Here is a 17774-nt window from a genome sequence, read left to right as displayed (position 1 = left end):
TACCAGTGGTTGTGAGCCCCACAGGGTGAACGCTGAGAACCTAACGTGGGTCCTCTGGAAGAGCAGCAAATACTATTAGCTGCTGAGCCATCTTTCCAGCCACCATTTGCTTCTTTACTGGTACCTTCAGTCAGGCATGATGTAGGAGGCCTACTTAGCACCCTGGCCTGTATAGCAAGATGGCTCAGTGGCCCCCAAGGTAGAAGGAGTGAACTGACTCCTGAGCTGACTTCTTTGTGTTCCGTGGTCCACCCCCACACCCCATTCACACACACACAATTTAAACAATTAACTAAAACCCCATAAATCAAACATCACTTTGGCCTCCTGTTTGGGGCAGTGCTGGTTCCTAACCTCAGTTTGTGTGAATCTCTGCTTTTTAACCTCTCCCCTTACCCAGCAGGTAGCCTCCCCACCCCTGCCCCCTCTATCCAACAAGTAACCTCCCCCAAATCTGTCCCCCTACCCAGTAGGTAAGGTCCTCACATCTCCTATTCTGAGTTACTCCTCTTAGACCCCTTCTGTAAATGTTGGGGCCACTTGAATCCTGATTTGCCTGATCAAGAGAAGCTACAAACTGTGCTAGCAGAGACGATGGAAAGATGAGTTATAGAAGGAGCCGCTCTCTGCATCACTAAGAGTCAGCGGTTTGGTGTAAAAGCCTTTTCTCCCCACCTCTGATCCAGTAAATCTTGGCTGTGCCTAAGGCAGCTGCAGGACGGGTGCAGGCCACTTTTATTTTGATCTGCAGCAGGCGCTTGGGTCCGTGGAGTAGCACAAACAGACATAAGCGCCCGAGTCAGCGGAACCCACTTCCATTCATCATTTCCTTCTGCTAATAACTGTTGAGGTGTATCCATCAAAATGACATCTTTCAGAGTTAAATATTTAATGACTTCGTTAAATAGCCAATGCCATCGTGTGGAGGACATTTTGCTGCTTCTTTTCACATAAAAGGAACTTTTCCTTGAAGTCCCTGGGAATGTTTTAAGATAGCTCTGTGAGCCACCTGACCTACTGCTCCGTCCCTCCCTCCCTGTCGTCCCTTGCTGAGTGCCTTCCAACTTAGCTGCAAGGAGAGGGGGGGGCCATGGCGACTCCTACTTAGCAAGCTTCGGAAGGAAGAAAAGGCAAAGATGGCTAATCAATTGAGAAGCAGCCTAGTATCCAGCGCAGGTGCAGTAGACAGATGCTTTTAGCAAGCCTTGTACGGCTCTTTGTGAATTGGCAATTTGCTGTTTTCTTATTCTGTAGGTGTCTGCACTGGAAATGTTCAGTGTGTCGGATGATGGGCTAGCACAGTGGGCTCCTGGGCAAATCACATTATACTAGACAGGCCATGCTTTTGCATTAGATGCAGTCTATAGAAAATAAGACAAGCTATTTCGCTGGTTCTCTCTTTTTTGCAACCAAAGACATACATAGACGCGAACTGAAGAGCAAAGGGGTGGTCAATAAATTCTAAATGGGTTAAAAGATAAAGCCAGCAATCTATCAACAAGTCTCAAAGTTACTAACTTTTTTTAGGGTAGGTGGCTTTAATGTTAATTTTCTTGCATCTTGCCTGTATTGGGCTAATTTGGGAGTACACTTCTGTTCCCTTTTCTATGTATTGCAAGCACCAACATGATGAAGAACCTCTAAGAGACAGAGATCCTGCTGCCCTGGGCCGCTGCCCACTAGCAAGCATCCTTGTGCAGAGTGGGTGATGTGTTTTGTATGGGAGACCCTGGTGCGTTCCTCCTGGCTATCTCTGCCTTCTGCCATCTCTAAATGTAGGCGGGGATTATGCAAAGTTTGAACACTATGCATTTCCCACATTCTTTATCTTTCCATGGTGAAGTCTTTATCTTTAAAAAAAATAAGGATATTTTTAGAAATGCTTTGAAAATTTCATACATGCATGCAATGCATTTTGATTTTGTTCACGTGGTGAGTTTCTGGGGCCTGTGTTACAGATTCTCCACTGCCGGATCTTGTGCTGCCCAGGCTGGCCAGAAACTTGGTACACAATAAAGCATTGGTTCTCAATCTGTGGGTCTTGACTCCTTTGGGTTTGAATGACCGTTTCACAGGGGTCACCTAAGACCATTGGAAAACATAGATATTTGCATTACAGTTCATAACAGTGGCAAAATTACATTATGAAGTAGCAATGAAAATAATTCCATGGTTAGGGTCACCACAACATGAGGACCTGTATTAAAGAGTCGCAGCGTTAGGAAGGTTGAGAACCACTGATGTAGAGGATGGTCTTGAATGTACTGCTAGGTGCTGGGGTGACGGGTATATGGGACCTCCCTTGATTTGGACACATAACTTTCATGAGAAGTGTATTTCTCACACTTCGGTTGGCCATGGTGGAACACACTTCTGTTGTTTTGTTTGTTGTTTTTGTTTTTCAAGACAAGGTTTCTCTGTAGCCCAGACTAGCTCTGTAGACCAGGCTGGCCTTAAACTTGAAGATGCCTCTGCCTCTGCCTCTGCCTCTGCCTCTGCCTCCTCTGCCTCTGCCTCTGCCTCCTCTGCCTCTGCCTCCGCCTCTGCCTCTGCCTCTGCCTCTGCCTCTGCCTCTGCCTCTGCCTCTGCCTCTGCCTCCTCTGCCTCCTCTGCCTCTGCCTCTGCCTCCTCTGCCTCTGCCTCTGCCTCTGCCTCTGCCTCTGCCTCCTCTGCCTCCTCTGCCTCCTCTGCCTCTGCCTGCGCCTCTGCCTCTGCCTGCTGGGATCAAGACTGCTAGTGAGGCGCACCTTCAACCCCAGCATTTGAGAGGCAGAGGAGGTGGATCTTCGTGAGTTCGAAGCCAACCTGGGTTACATATTGAGACCTTCTCTCAAAAAATTTTTGGTTTTTTTCAAACTTTAAAATTTAAACTTCACTGGTGATACCACTGGCTTTTGGGTGTGTGTGTGTTTTGTTTTGGGGGGTTTTGCTTTTTGTATTTTTTTTCTTGTTGAAACTTTGTCAAGCTATGAAAGTAGGTTTTCCCATGGCACATAGTAGATTTCCAAACATTCTCTGATCAGATTCCCTAGGCAGAGGCATAATGTAAGATTTTCCTGTGAAGTAGCAGGTCTCTTTGAGAAAGTCACCCTGACGTACTTGGCTGAGAAGAGCAGCAGTGAGAATTAGGGCTGCACTCACACCTCGGCTCCAGATCAAACCTGCTAGGAGTTCCTGGGTGCCGGGCTCAAAAGAAACCCAGAATCTGTGTCACCAGAATTGTGAGAAATGTCTCTGTGTCCTAATTTGTGTGTTGACACAATTTTATTTATTTGATATGGGCTTGAGGTAGACACACACGCACGATATGTTTGCAGAGGTCAGAGGACAACTTTTGGGAGCTGGTCTCTCCTTCCACACTGTCGATCTTCGTGATTAAACTCAAATTGTCGGGCTTGGTGTCAGCTCAACCACCTCATTGCCCGATTTTATTTTTAACGATTAGAGTCCTACCATATACCCATACCGGTCTCAAATTCACTATATAGCTTACTTTGACCTCAGCAGTCCTCCTGCCTCAGCATCCTGGGTGCTAGGATTCCAGGTGCTCACCCGCATACTAGCACAAGACCATCGTTTCTGTTCTGTGACGTCACAGCAATACTTTCTGACCTTTGTGTTGAGGATGGAAGGTGGCCCTTGATTTGTCCTGGGTAGCATGTATGTCTGTTCAAACATGGCCTTCCCAGTGGAGGTCATGACCGTAGTCCATGAAGCTCTGCTCTGTTGCTGTGAGGAGACACCATGACCATGGTAACTTGTGACCAAAGGCATTTAGTTGGGAGGCTGGCTTACAGTTTCAGATGGTGGGGAGCATGGCAGCAGTCAGGCCTGGTGCTGGAGCAGGGGCTAAGAATTTACATACCAATCCACAGGCAGCAGGCAGAGAGCTGGGCCTGGTGTAAGGTTTTGAAACCTTCAAGCCCACCCCGAGAAACAAACTTCCTCCAAGGCCACGCCTCTTAATCCTTCCTAAACAGTTCAATTATCCAGGGACCAAGCATTCAAGTATATGAACCTATGGAGGCCATTCTCAATTCAAACTCCCACAAGATCTATAGTGTGTGCTCTCTGATTGTCTGAGACTCAGAACTCAAAGTCCACACCAAACCAAGAAGTGCCAGGGATACAAGACTCCTGGACACTCCTTTCTCTAATTTTTCTCTTGTCCTCTCTGCTCCTGGTGGAGCTTCAGCATTGCTTTGAGATTTATGAGAGTAAATCATGAGATTAGTAGGCTTGTTGTTCCTTGACCTTCCAACAAGAACTTCATTAACCATTTGGCTGCTTAGTCTCCCCCACCCCAGACGAACACCTGTTTCATCTACTGTTCACTCCAATAGCAAATTTAAGCGAGTCACCGTGCACCCAGAGACGAGGAGTCAGACCCCTGATAGGCAGACAGAAAAAGGGGTGCAGAGAGCAAACTTTGGTCCTCTTCTTAACTCTTCTAAGCTGAGACAGAAGCCTGGCAGCCTGTGACAAAGGCCTGACAGGCCTTTTCTCTCTCTAATAGGCACCCCTACTAGTGGACATGCCTGACTAACCCAAGGCCAGATTCGGACATGTTGAAACCAAAGTTGTAGGCCTATCATCAGCTTCTCTGCTTGCTCTGCCTGACCAAGACTCAACTAGGAAGACCCTCCCCCCTCAAAGGCCCTTAAATCCCTAGCCTCAAGATGGATATGACTGCTCTCTGAGCCCCTGCTCTGCTTTGAGAATCTCCCCTCTCTCGCGCCCTCCCTCTCTTTTACGTGCTTCCAAATGCATGCTCTCACAAGTTTCCTCACACCTAATAAAAAAGCCTTTCTTCACGTGTTATTCTGTCTGCTGTGTCTGAGATCACCCCCGCTACTTCTTGTTGTTCTTGAGATTTTTTTTTCCGGTCTTTTCACTTTAACGGTCAGGGAAATTGAACCTAGCCAGTCACAGTATCTGAAGTGGTGGGTGTGTTCCACAAACACCCAAAAGCTTGTGTACTCGTGGTTGATGGTAGAGAAAAGAACCTTTAGGATATGGGGCAGCGCGTGGGGGGGGAGAGTTAGCTTTTTGTGGGTTAAAAGGGATACAGGCTCTGGGACACTCCCCTCTCTTTGTTTACTGCCACCACCCCCACTCCAGTGAGGTAAACTGGCCTTCTCTGCCTGAGTTCTCACCAAGATACACTGCACACAGGCCAAAGCAATGACTCAGGAAGGTGTGAAATCATAACACACCCCCCTCCATAAAAGCAAAAACCCTTTCTCCTTTTCAGGTAATTGACTTAAGGTATTTTGTCCCAGCAACAGAGGTAAACACCCTTGGATCTGCAGTTGGTAGGGAATTGTGTTTTTCTTGGCTTTTGATAAGTTAAGAGAAAAAATGTACAGCTATTCACTTGGTCCTTGGGTTTCTTTTGAGGTTGTTGTTGTTGTGTGTGTGTGTGTATCCACGTATACGTGTGTATTTGCGTCTATGTGTACAGATCACACCATATGTGTGCAGGCCAGAGGGCTTTGTGAAGCTGGTTATCTCCTTCCACCTTCATGTAGGTTCCAGACATCAAACTCAGGTCACCAGGATTGTACAGCAAGCACATTCACCAGCTGGGCAATATACTGACCCATTTTGTTTTGTAGGTTCTTTTTATGTAGCCCAAGTTGGCCTTCAACCCCCGAGTGACAGTATAAATAGGTGTATGCCGCCCTACTAGCTTCTTTTGGCTCTTTCTGGTTGTAGGTAGTGCTTCCACTTTGTTGCTTTCTGTTTTACTTTTATTCTTATTTTTTTTTTTTTTTTGAGACAGTTTCTTTGTGTAGCTCTGGCTGTCCTGGAACTCAATCTGTAGACCAGGGTGGCCTCAAACTCATGGAGATCCTCTTGCCTCCGCCTTCCTGTTGCTGGGGTCAAAGGCGTGTGCCACCACTGGTTGACTTGGTAGTGGTTCTTAACTGGGAATACGATGACCATCTCTAGGTGACCCACGCCTGGGGTGGGGCAGGGACCAAGGGTTACCCCGCATGTTCTGCCGCTCCCGTGTGGAGTCCACACAGAGAAGGATGCTAGTTGCATGTGATTTTTAGGTTACATACCTTCTTACAGCCGTGTTCGCTGAGTATGCGTACAACACTGACCTCGAGTTGTGAGTGTTCCAAACGTTACACGGGTGACAGACACTTGGCAGACGGGATTCAGTTGACCATCTTCACAGTGGGTTGCTGTTGCTGGTAGACGGTTCGGTTTTCTTTCCCTTGTCTCAAGCAGAGATCTTATAAGTTCCCCGTGCCTGAAATCAGTCCGGTTGATCTCCTACCTCACCAGATTTAGAACGCTGTGTTTTCTTTTGCATACTTTCCCAGAGAACCCAGAAGTTTTAATATTTTTCAAAACACGTCTATCATTTAAAGTGGGGGGATGCCTGACTGCACTGGGAGCTAACACACACACGTGTCCATGCTGACTTATTTATGGACGATGTTACTAACTGTGACTCACAGGGGGTTCTTCGGGCAGATCATGATAGAAAAATGCTATGATGATTTTTCTCCATAGAGGCTCAGAATGCACACTAAGGGCCCTTTTAAATTTAAGTAAACAAGCCCAGTTCAGTGAAGCTGGGGTTTTCAAGCTGAGTGCGGAGAACAGCACCCTCCAGGCTGGTGCTGATGGAGCCACTGTGCTAGGTTTCCATATCCCAGTCTGAAAAAGGTTTGTTTTTTTTTTTAAAAAAAAGAGGTCTAATTTGTAGACAGTGCTCCTAATTAAGTGATCTCACTATGGGGTTTGTTTACATGAGTGATATTATGTTAATTACTTCCTAGGCCGTTCAGCAGTCTGAATATTTGAAATGTCTGCTTGACTAGACAACGATTTGTGCGAGCTAAGAGCAAAGCAGTTATTTCAGAGGCTCCCTTGTAACACTCCCATGACAAAGACATGTCTGAGCTCTTCCAGAAATCATGTTAAGAAATTTAATGAAAATTATAAGAGGATTCACAGACCAGGGGAAGGGGAGCGCAAAGACGCTATCAAGCGGCCCTGACGTACCCTCAGCTTGTGCTCTGTGTGGGTACCAGTCCAGATCCTTCCTCGGATAGTAAGCACGGCATGGTCAACAGCGAGAGAGAAGCAGTCTCTCTGCAAGGAAAATGAGAATTTTCACTTTTTAAAAAAATATTTATTTCAGTTGGTCTGTGGTGAGTGAATTTCAAGACAACCAGAACTGTTACACACTTTAGAAACCCTGTCTCAAAAAAAAAGATTTATTTTATCTTTAATTTTCTGTGTGTATGTGTGTCTACAAACAAGTGTGGGGGTGCCAAGGAGAGCAGAGCTCCTGGAGCCGTCCAGCCCAGGGGTTGGGGCTAGGATGGGTCCTCTGCAAGAACACGTGCATCTTAACTGCTGAGCCAGCTGCTGAGCCATCTCCGTAGCTCCTGCAAAATCAGAATTTTCACACTGAGATTAAATTTCCATCTGCACAGTGGGGTTTTCCTAAGGCAATCAAGTATTTAAATGGCTAAGTAGTGATGATTTGCGTACATTGGTATTCCGATGGCCATTTGGGCGATGAGGGACAGACAACGCCATCGGTTCTAACGAGATCTCAGAAGCAGAAACTCTGAAATGGAGAAATGTGTCCGGGGTGCTAACAGGGGGGTCAGGACGTTTGCCCGCCTCAATGGGGTTGTACGGATCCTGTCTTCTGAATTCGTCAAATTAAAGCCAGCCTGCGAGGAGGGCGTCCGTTGTTTCCTGCTTTCATTCAGTCTCAGGGAGTGGAAGGAAATGCTCTGATTGTATAGAAAGCTCAGGATCGGGGTGGGGGGACATTTATATTCTTCTCATCAGTGTTTGGGGGGGATGGGTGTCACCACGCCTGTGAGGGTCTGTTTTATCTCGGCTGCCAGAGATAAGGACTTCCCAGATGGCTCTAGAGGTCACCCTGATCTCCTGCTCTTTGCTGGGCAGGCCCGATAATCCTGCTGAAACCTAATCAGCAGTTCGTTTAACGTCTTCAAGTGCCATAGCCCACTAAGGCATGTCACTCTTTCTATTTCACTGTGTTTGTAAGAACATACATATGGAGGCCAAAGGACAACCTCAGAGGACTTCCGCAGGCATGCCATCGGCCCTTTTGTTTGAGGCAGGGTCTCTCTTTCTCCTTGGCATGGGACTCTCCCGCTGGGTGAGGCTAGTCCCAGGAATCCGCCACTGTGCTTCCCCAGCCCCTGGATGACCGGCGTGAAGCTTGCATGGTTACTGGAGCTCACACTCAGGCGGTAGTGATTGACCTCAGGGCCTCCTGTTCACGCTGTGAGCTCTTCTCCAACTCAGCTCTCTCCTTAGCTCCTCTCCTACTCTTTAAAACAGAAAGATCCGACAGACACTTTGTCAACTGTATTAAAGTGGTTTTGTGTATGTGTATGCATGTGTGTGTGTGCAGCACAGTGCGGGCCCAATGGAAGCCAGAAGTCAGATTTTTAACTGGAGCAGAGATACAGAAGGTGCCTGATGTGGGTGCTGGGACCTGAACTTGGGTCCTCTGGAAGAGCTCTTAACCTCTGAGCCATCTTTCCAGGCCCCCGCATTGAAGTTTTATTAACCATAAAGGTTTTTATTTTATTAACTACAAAGGTTTTTTGATTGGTTTATTTTATCGGCAATAAATTGGTTTATTATTTTTATGAGTGTTTTGCTTGCACATACGTGTGTAAATCATGTGTACACCCGATGCCTGAAGAGATGGGAAGCAATGTCGAATTCCCTAGAACTGGAGCTCTCTGTGGATGCTTGTGAGCTGCCGTGTGGATGCTGGGAATTGAGCCCAGTCTTCTGCAGGAGCAACTTAACCGGGGGCCATCTTTTCAGCCCCAAGTTATATTTTATAGATTCTTGCTATCATAGTCCATATTGGCCTCAAACAGTAATCCTCCTGCCTCTGACTTCCCGGTATTAGGATTAGAGACCCATGCTACCCACGGCTAGGTAGCTGTGCTGATTTCATCGTCTGTAACCAAATGTTGGAACAAGCCTCACGAAAGAAAACTTTTCTTCTAATTCTAGAAGATCTGAAGACACACTAGTCTCCTCATCGTTCGGGCAGAACAGTTGACAATGACATTATTGGGAGGCAGGCAGCCTTCATTTTGCTGATACTGTTCTGTCGTCCTTGAGACCCTCCTCGTTAAAAGAGGACAGTTTAGAAAACAGGACCTCAGTGTGACATGAGCCAGCAAAGACTGGACTAGAGCACTGTCCTCATCAGAACAAAAGGATTAGGACTTGTAAAGAAGTCTTCCATGACTTCGACGATGTCCCATGTACTGAATCCCAGACCGCCTAAAAACAGAAGACTGTATTGGGTCTTGATTTTTAATCAGGAGAATGAGCTGAGGTGAGGTTTCAGAGCCTGGAGGAATGTGAACTTGACCTCAAAACTTACTTAGAGCCGCTCTGCCCCATGCGGTCTATGATTGAAAATCCCCTGTGGTGTGGTTTGAATGAGAAATGTCTGGTGTCTGAATGCTAGGTCCCCAGTTGTTAGATCTGTTTGGGTAGGTTTAGGGGTGTGGCCTTGCTGGAAGAATCGCAGTGCCAGGAGAGAGCCCTGAGGGTAGCTGCTGCCAGTGACCTCTCTCTCTCTCTCTCTCTCTCTCTCTCTCTCTCTCTCTCTCTCTCTCTCTCTCTCTCTCTCTCTCTCTCTGGAGGTAAAAGATTTCACCCCTCAGCTTCCTGCTTCTGTCACCGTGCCAGCCACTTGATACCATAATGGACTTTTATCCTCTCTGGAACCACAGGGCAACATAAACTCTCTCTTCTTCAGGTTGTTTCCAGTCGTGATATTTTACCACAGCAACAGAAAAACGACTGACACGCCACCCCAGACAATGAAAACAACAGGAGCAGAAGAACTTCGGGCAGCTCTCTTCCTCCCTTGCCCCTTCCTTTAGGAGGAAGAAAGAAATGAACTTGGCACTTGAGACAAGCGATTGTCACTAGATCCCAGTTGTTGAGAACACATGACGTAGCAGAGATTTTACAGTTGATTCATTAAGATCTTAACATGTGTCAGGTGATGTGCTAGGTGTGTGTGTGCGCGCGCACGTGCGTGTATGCATGCAGGTGCATGTGTGGATGCAGGTGCATGTGTGTGTTTTGCTGGTGATCAGACATGGGAGTGTCCTGTGCTAAGTAAATGCTCTGAGCTATATATATATTTCAGCCTCGGTCAGTATTTTGATAAATGGCTTGACTGAGGGCATTAATATGCTAAGGACACTGGTAGACAATAAGGGTAGCAGAACGTCACACTCAGTTATAATGACTTATATAATCTTCACGGGGTTAGCAGTCATGAGAAGAGCTGGGTGTAAGTGTAGGTAAGTGTAGGTCTCAAAGCCAGGGCGAAAGGCTGAGGTGCCTGTTAAACACATCAGAGTGGACCTGGCCACCGGGTTCTCCGAGTAACCCTTGGTTACAGGGTCCTTCTAGCTTACATATCAAGTTCCTTACCATAAACTTCTCCAGCCCAGGGCCTGAGCTGCCTTTCCCCTAGATGTCCTTCCCTGTATAATCCAGCCATTGTGGTAACCTGCCTTTTTAATTGTTTTATTTTATTTTATTTTATTTTGCCCTCTTGACTGCTGCACCTGGTTCCCCTCTCTCCCATCTTCCTCCCTCCTCCATCTCCTCACGTGGCTCAGGGGCGTGTGCAGTCTGAGCTCTCCCAGATGTCTCTGCCTCTAGCCATGCTTTCCCTCTTGGCCACAACCAACTCTCTTCACAATACCTAGGAGCAATCATGGCCTTCCTTTGCATTTCCGCTTTCACATTTCATTCAGTGAACAATTGTCTACTGTGCCCAAGGCTTCTAACCCTACACCACACATAGGTCATACTTTAAAAAAAAAAAATTCTGTCGATCTGTGCACAGGATTTCAGCCATCGTAGGCGGGGTGAGTCATGGGGTGGAGCTGCCTCCCCTCCATGTGGCAGGTGCTGGGCCCATCCCACCTGTGTGGGCCGTGCAGGGAGAACGTTAAGTGGGAGCTGTAGTTCCGGCAGCAGTCTTGCCTATGCCCCGTTATCCTGACAGCCAACAGGACCTCGTGGATTTTGTTCCTTGTTGAAGCCTTTCATTAAAGGACTTGATCCTCCGCACAGAGAACTCAGGGCAAGCTCCAGAGAGTTCTGTGGTGAAGAAAGGAGAGGGAGATGCTCGGTGGTCGCTCTCAGACATCTTCCAAACTGTCTTGGATGTTCTCGTATGTTCCTAGAGGAAGGCGAGGCTGTTGCTGGCAGCATTTGAGAGTTTTGATTCTTTCAGTGTTGCTCCGTTATAATGTGGTAACACTTTACTGGGATAAACTCTGGCTGACCCCCCGGAGGATATGAGCTTGCAAACACTTAGGGTTTTGATTTGGTCAGAGGAGGCTTCTTTGCTTTTTGAAGCGCAATCCCAGTGGGCAGATTGGGTTTCTGGTACTCATTGTGTTTTTGGGGTAAGGGCTGCGTCTTTCTATTCCAATTTTTGTCTTAAAAGAAATAAATGTATCTCTAGTACTAAATCTAAGATGTGTGGTTAAAGCAGAGGAAGGAAGCTTCAGAGAAAAAAATGGGGTACAGATTTTCTTCTTTCTTGATTGAAAACCTTGAATTACAAAATTACCTTCCTCTATGAACTCTGAATACCGCTGAACCTCATCTGGGCCCACCCCTTCCTGTCCTGGCATGAGCTGAGTGTAAATACCGTCTTCTGGGGTCCTGTGAGTCAGATATAGATTAAAGATGATGGACAGAAAGGGTTAATAAAGAAACGCTTCTCCAGTGTGCGGAACCAGCATGGACTCTCTAGTTCGGTGGTTGAAAAAAGCAAATGCTGGGTTTGGAGAGTTTGGTTGGTTCAGTGGTTGGGAGAATGTACTGCTCTTTCAGAAGACCCAAGTGTGGTGGCCAGCACCCATGGAGGGGCTGCGCACAGCCACCTGTAACTCCAGCTTCAGAAGTGTGACGAGCCAAGCATGGTGCTCTGTGCCTTTACTCACAGTACAGGGAGGCAGAGGCAGATGGATCTCTTTTGTTTGAGACCAGCCTGGTCTGCCTAGTGAGACCCGCTTTCAAAAACCAACCAATTAAAACAGGAGGAGGAGGAAGAAGAAAGAACAATTGGCCTTGTTTACACTTTCCAATTAACCTAATGTTTATAGCCTTAAAAGTGGGTTTATGAAAGGTGATCTCTGTTTAATTTCCAATGTCATCTCTTGGTTTTTCCAGTGTCTCATGCCGCCCAGGGCAGTTTTGAACCCCTAACCCTCTTGCCTCATTCCCCCTCCCAAGTACCTGAGATTGCAGGTTTGTACCACCATGCCTAACATATCAAGATAGAACCTAAGATTCACTGAGCTGCCGTGTAACCCAGCTAAACATGTGATCCTGCCCCCACCCCTCATTCCCTTGCTAATTCAATCCAACCAACCTGTGCCTAGTTCTAGTGCTACCCAGTTAAAATGTGCTAGTGTTTTTGCTGATGGGCATTGTGGAGTCAGCACCCCTCCTTTCTCTTTAGCCTTTATTTAAAATTCCTGTCTTTCATATTTTGGTAATCGAAGCCTTGAAGTGGAACTGTAATCTGAGTACCGCGTGTAATAACTGGGCTCAGCATGGGCATTTTGAAGCCGACGGTGCCGTCTTCAATGTCATTAAGCGATGTTATTTCAGGAGAGGCGCAAGAGGGTGAAGGGCTTCGCTGGCAATAGGGAATAGCACAGTGAGGTCAGTCTTCTGGATCTTGAGGCCACAGAACCTTCGAGAATGATCAGAACCTGTTTGTCCAGAGCCTTCCATTGGCCCGTGAGCAGTGACAGCAAGGGGAGGACTGAGCTTTGTGATTGGTCCTTCCCCTTTTCTTTTAGGTGTGCGCATGCATGTGCACAGCACAAACGTGGAGGGCAGAGGACAACCTCCAGCTCTCAGATGCCTTTCACTTCTTGTTTGAGATGGGGTCCCTCATTGTTCTGGAACTCAGTAGTCCATGTTTGCTGGCCTGTGAGCTTCAAGAATCTGTCTGTCTCCATTCTCATCTTACCATCTCTGGGATTACAGAATATGTTATCACACCTGGCTTTCGGTATAGGGTCTGGGGGTCTAAGCAAACTCAGGTCTTCGATCGGAAGGCAAGGGTGTTACCATTGATTGGTGTTCCAGCTGATGGCTTCTGTCTGTCTGTCTGTCTATCTATCTATCTATCTATCTATCTATCTATCTATCTATCTATCTATCTATCTTTCATAAATTATAGGATCAAATTTGGGTCATCATGCTTGCATGGCAAGCTCTTTATAGTATATAGAAGGAGCTACCCCCTGGCCCACATTTAGCAACACCCCCCCCCAAATATTATTTATTTATTTATTTTTACATGCTTTGGTGTTTTGCCTGCATGTATGTCTCTGTGAGGGTGCTGAAGACCTTGGAACTGGAGTTACAGACAGTTGTGAGTTGCCATGTTGGTGCTAGAAATTGAACCAGGCTCCTGTTCCAGCAGCCAGTGCTCCTAAGCACTGAGCCATCTCTCTGGTCCCAGAGCAGTATTTTAAAAGAAAAAGAACAGTTGCTTTCTAGGCTGTGGGAACAACAGCTGTGACCCCTTTTTCTCTCACTCCTCCCCATCCTTTACCGTGTCCCCAGTTCTCACACAGCCCTTGCCAGGAGAACCTAGTTCTCAGCTTTTACCTCCCACCCCCACTTCTGGCTAAAACCCTAGATACTCCCTGCCTGGCCAGGGATCCTCCTGCTGCTGTCCTTTGCTCAGCATAGGATGGCTTCATGGCGCTTTGTGTGGCTGCTGCTTAGGAATTGTGTGGTTAATCATCAACTTTAAAGGACAGAGAGACGACTTAGTGGTCAAGAGCTCTGGCTGCTCTTCAAGAGGAACCAAGTTCGATTCCTAGCACTCACATGGTGGTTCACAGTGTCTTTAACGCCAGTTCCAGGGGATCTACTGCCCTCTTCTGTCCTTCTTGGGTATTGCGTTTATATGTGGCACAGACATACACGCAGGCAAAACACCCATACACATACAAGTAACTAAAATTTAAACATCAGTTCTAACCTGACCATACTGTTTATAAAGCTCAGTTATTTTTTTTAACCTGCATCTACTCACAGAGAAACATGGTTTGATTTGTTTAGGTTAAAATATTTTTAAAAGGCAGAGTTGGATCTCACAATTTTCAAAATAGATTTACTTATTTTATGTTTGTGTTTTGTCTGCATGTATTTGTGTGTACCATGTGTGCCTTGTCCCCTTGGAGGACTTCAGAGTCCCTGGAACTGGCGTTCTAGATGGTTGTAAGTCCCCATGTGACTGCTGGGAAGCCAACATGGGTCCTCTGTAAGAGCAGTCAGTATTCTTAACCCTAAGCCATCTCCCCAGGGCCGCCCCTTCTTTGAAACTTTAACATGTATTTGTGTGTGCTGGTGAACATATATACATGTTCATGAATGCTGTGGCATGTGAAGGGCAAGGACAACTTGTGGGGGTTGTTTTTCTCCTCCTACCAGAGATCAAACTTGGGTGAGCAGGCGTGGCAGGAAGTGCGTTATCCACAGAACCATCGTTCCAGCTCCAGAGCTGGGCTTCATTACAAGGCATTTTAGCAGATGTAGGAATAGGCATTAGTGGAAAAGAGAGATGCTCAGGGGAAGAATAGGATACGTCCAAGAGCACGGGTGTGGGATTTAAAACCAGAGTCCCTGAGCTGCTACTTTTTTATAGGAGAAAAATATTGTTAGGGCCAGAGGCGATAGTTTTTTATTCCCCTAACATACCAGGGCCCTGGATCCCCACCACTACAAGGAAGAGTAAAAAGAAAAATACCAGGAAGGTCTGCCTTCTGTGTTAGGGTGTGAATGGAAAGTGTAAGACTCACCGGAGTTCTTTAGTGTAGTGTCTGAAACAGGATCTTTACTAGTGATTGGACAATAGACTAAACAGATTTTTGCATACACTCACACACAAGGATCAATCTTTAGGACACCCTGTTGATTGAGGTTTCTGTTCTGCCCAGTCCTGCAGCCATTCAGTCCCAAAGAAACACACAGAGGTCTATATCAGTCATAAACTGGTTGGCCTATTAGCTCAGGCTTCTTATTAACTCATCCTAAATTAGTCCATAATTCTTGTCTGTTAGCCACGGGGCTTGGTACCTTTTATCAGCGAGGCATTCTCATCTTGCTTCCTCTGTGTCTGGATGACGACTGCAGACTGAGCCTTTTCCTCTTCCCAGAATTCTCTTGTTCTTGTTGCCCCGCCTATAGTTGCTGCCTAGCTACTGGCCAATCAATGTTTTATTAAAACAAGTGACAGGGTACAAGACCATTGTCCCACAACAGATCGTGTATTCCGTATGGTTGCTGAAGATGGATATAGAACTTATATCTTCCTCATGGAGCCTCCCTTTCTCTGTGTTCCTCCATTTCATAGTTTATACTCTGGGAATCAGAGCATCACTTTTAACTCAGACGAGTGGATTGAACTCACGTATATGTGGCTTTGTCTTCATCACAGCTCCTACAGAAGAATGGGCAGCTGTCCGTTGTCAATGGCGTAGCTGAACAAGGAGGTGACCATGTCCCAGAGGGAAGCCAGGATGGACAGGAGGAAGAAGTCATTGTGGAAGATGGTAAGCTGTCCTTGCAGGCCAGGATGGCTTCGGCAGGACACTGGGAGCTGGAGGGCAGGCCGTACTCACAGTGAGCCATGAACTGGGTTGTCGTAGATTGTCAACAGAAAGTGCTATATCATACTGCTTCATGATGGATGATGGCAACAATACAGTCAGCCGGTATCAAAAGGAGATATTTAACTGACCCTTTGTGGTCAGCCCTGTACTCAAGGGTTGACATTACGATCTATTTCTTCAATATTCTTACCTGGAACTTAATGGGTTGTTTTGTTTTGTTTTGTTTTGACAGTTTAAATCATTGTCCCTTATCCATGTGCAGTGTCAGATGTGAATCTCATTGGAAATACTAAAGTCATACTTGCTTTAGAAAAGTGATGCCCAACACCTCCCTGAACTAAAAATTAAAGTAACAGTTTCGCACCTCTCTAGAGAAACCACGTCATGTCAACCACGCAGAGTTCCTGGAAGTTACATACATCCCTTTGCCTGAACTGTGATGTGCTTCGTAGCTTCTGGCTCTTGAGTTGGGGAGAGATCAATGTGCTGGTGCATCTTTAGCCAAAGTGTTGCTTCCATGTTTGTTCCTGGGACAGGAGCGTTGGGGTCATGTTCCGTTCAATTCGAGATATAGCGGAACCGTTGAGCCTGCTCAGCAGCTAAAGGTGATTACCACCAAGACTGCCAGTCTGAGTTCAATGCCCAGGACCCACATGGTAGAAGGAGTGAACTGACTCCTGAAAGTGGTTCTCTGACCTACACACGCATGTGCGCACAAGGTATATAAATAAGCATAATTTTTAGAAGATATATTCAATGAGGGTTTGACATCTAGTAATTTGGCTCCTGTGTGCAATATAAATAAGAGGCAGATGAAAAGGTTGGGTATTTCCTCCCCGGATAAGATTCTTTGCACACATGGAACCCGTTTCTCCTCTCCTGTGCCCCCACGGCGCTGTGTCAAGCCGGGAGCTGCTTTGAAGTTGGTGGGAACGCTGATCTTTATGTATTACCACAGACACCATATAAAGTCAGAAATGCACACGCAGTCTCACAGACGGAGTATCTCCCTGACCTAGTGCGAGGGTTTCAAATAATACCCACCAGACAGCTGGAGCGGACCCAAATCAAATCCCCAAGACCAAGCCTTTGTCCTTTCCACGTTCGTTTTCAATTAAGCCAAATAGCGGCTGGTATGTGTGTGTGGAAGGTTGTGTGTGTACAGGTGCATGTTTGTGTGTATGGAGGCCAGAGGACAAGCTCAGGAGACAGCCACTTTGTTTTTTCAGACAGGAGCACTCACTGGCCTGAAGCTTTTGAGATAGGCTCTGCAGTCCCCAGGGATCGATCTGCCCTCTTTAGCACTGAGATTACATGCTCATGCCACAGTGGCCAGGCTGTCGTGGTGGGTTCTGGGAATCCAACTACGGACGGCACCACTTCCACAGCTCTCCGGTGCCTTTTTCCCCCCTTCGAGACAGGGTTTTCTGTAGCTTTGGAGACTGTCCTAGAACTAGCTCTGTAGACCAAGCTGGCCTCAAACTCACAAAGATCCGCCTGCCTCTGCCTCCCAAGTGCTGGGATTAAAGACGTGTACCACCATCACCCAGCTCTCCAGAGACTTTAAAAGCTCCTCTTGAAGTCATGGTGGCTCAGGTGCTTCAGGGAAGTTTTATCACGAAGAACGAGTTTTCTACTTCTGATACTTCCCACCAGGGGACACAGGAATGCGGTCAGTGGAGGATCAAATGCAATAAGAAATAAATAAGGCTAAGAAGAGGCTGCAAGAGATGAGAGCTGCTCAAGAGTTCAGGTGGAGCCGCTCTCTGAGATCAGGGGTGGGGGCATAGCATCCGGGGACAGAAGAGAAGCTGGACTCAGATACATCAGCATCAGGGCTAGAGATGAAGTGTGCAAGGTCCAGGTTTGATGCACAGTCCTGCAAGAAATGAAAAGTTTATTAACAGAACTGAGAACAGCTAACGCCACCACTTGTGGCCACCTTCCACACCACATTAGTGTTGGAAGCCATGGCCTTGTGCATTCTAAGCACGTGCCACTGTCCACCTACCTAGCTGTGTGGTCATTTACAGGAGTCATGACAATATC

General features: G+C 46.8%; 1 protein-coding gene across 1 annotated transcript in view; it reads left to right on the top strand.

Moving 5' to 3' along the window:
• The window catches only part of Akap12 (A-kinase anchoring protein 12), an 88185-nt gene that overhangs the window by 27795 nt on the left and 42616 nt on the right, over positions 1–17774 (top strand). The window contains exon 2 of the mRNA XM_038340395.1: positions 15551–15665. Within this exon, the coding sequence (XP_038196323.1) occupies positions 15551–15665 (115 nt within the window). The remainder of the gene's footprint in view (positions 1–15550; positions 15666–17774) is intronic.

Source organism: Arvicola amphibius, chromosome 8 (assembly GCF_903992535.2).
Source record: "Arvicola amphibius chromosome 8, mArvAmp1.2, whole genome shotgun sequence".
NCBI classification, from domain to species: Eukaryota; Metazoa; Chordata; class Mammalia; order Rodentia; family Cricetidae; genus Arvicola; species Arvicola amphibius.
The sequence above is the reverse complement of the archived record's forward strand: the minus strand, read 5'-3'. Positions and strand labels throughout refer to the sequence as shown.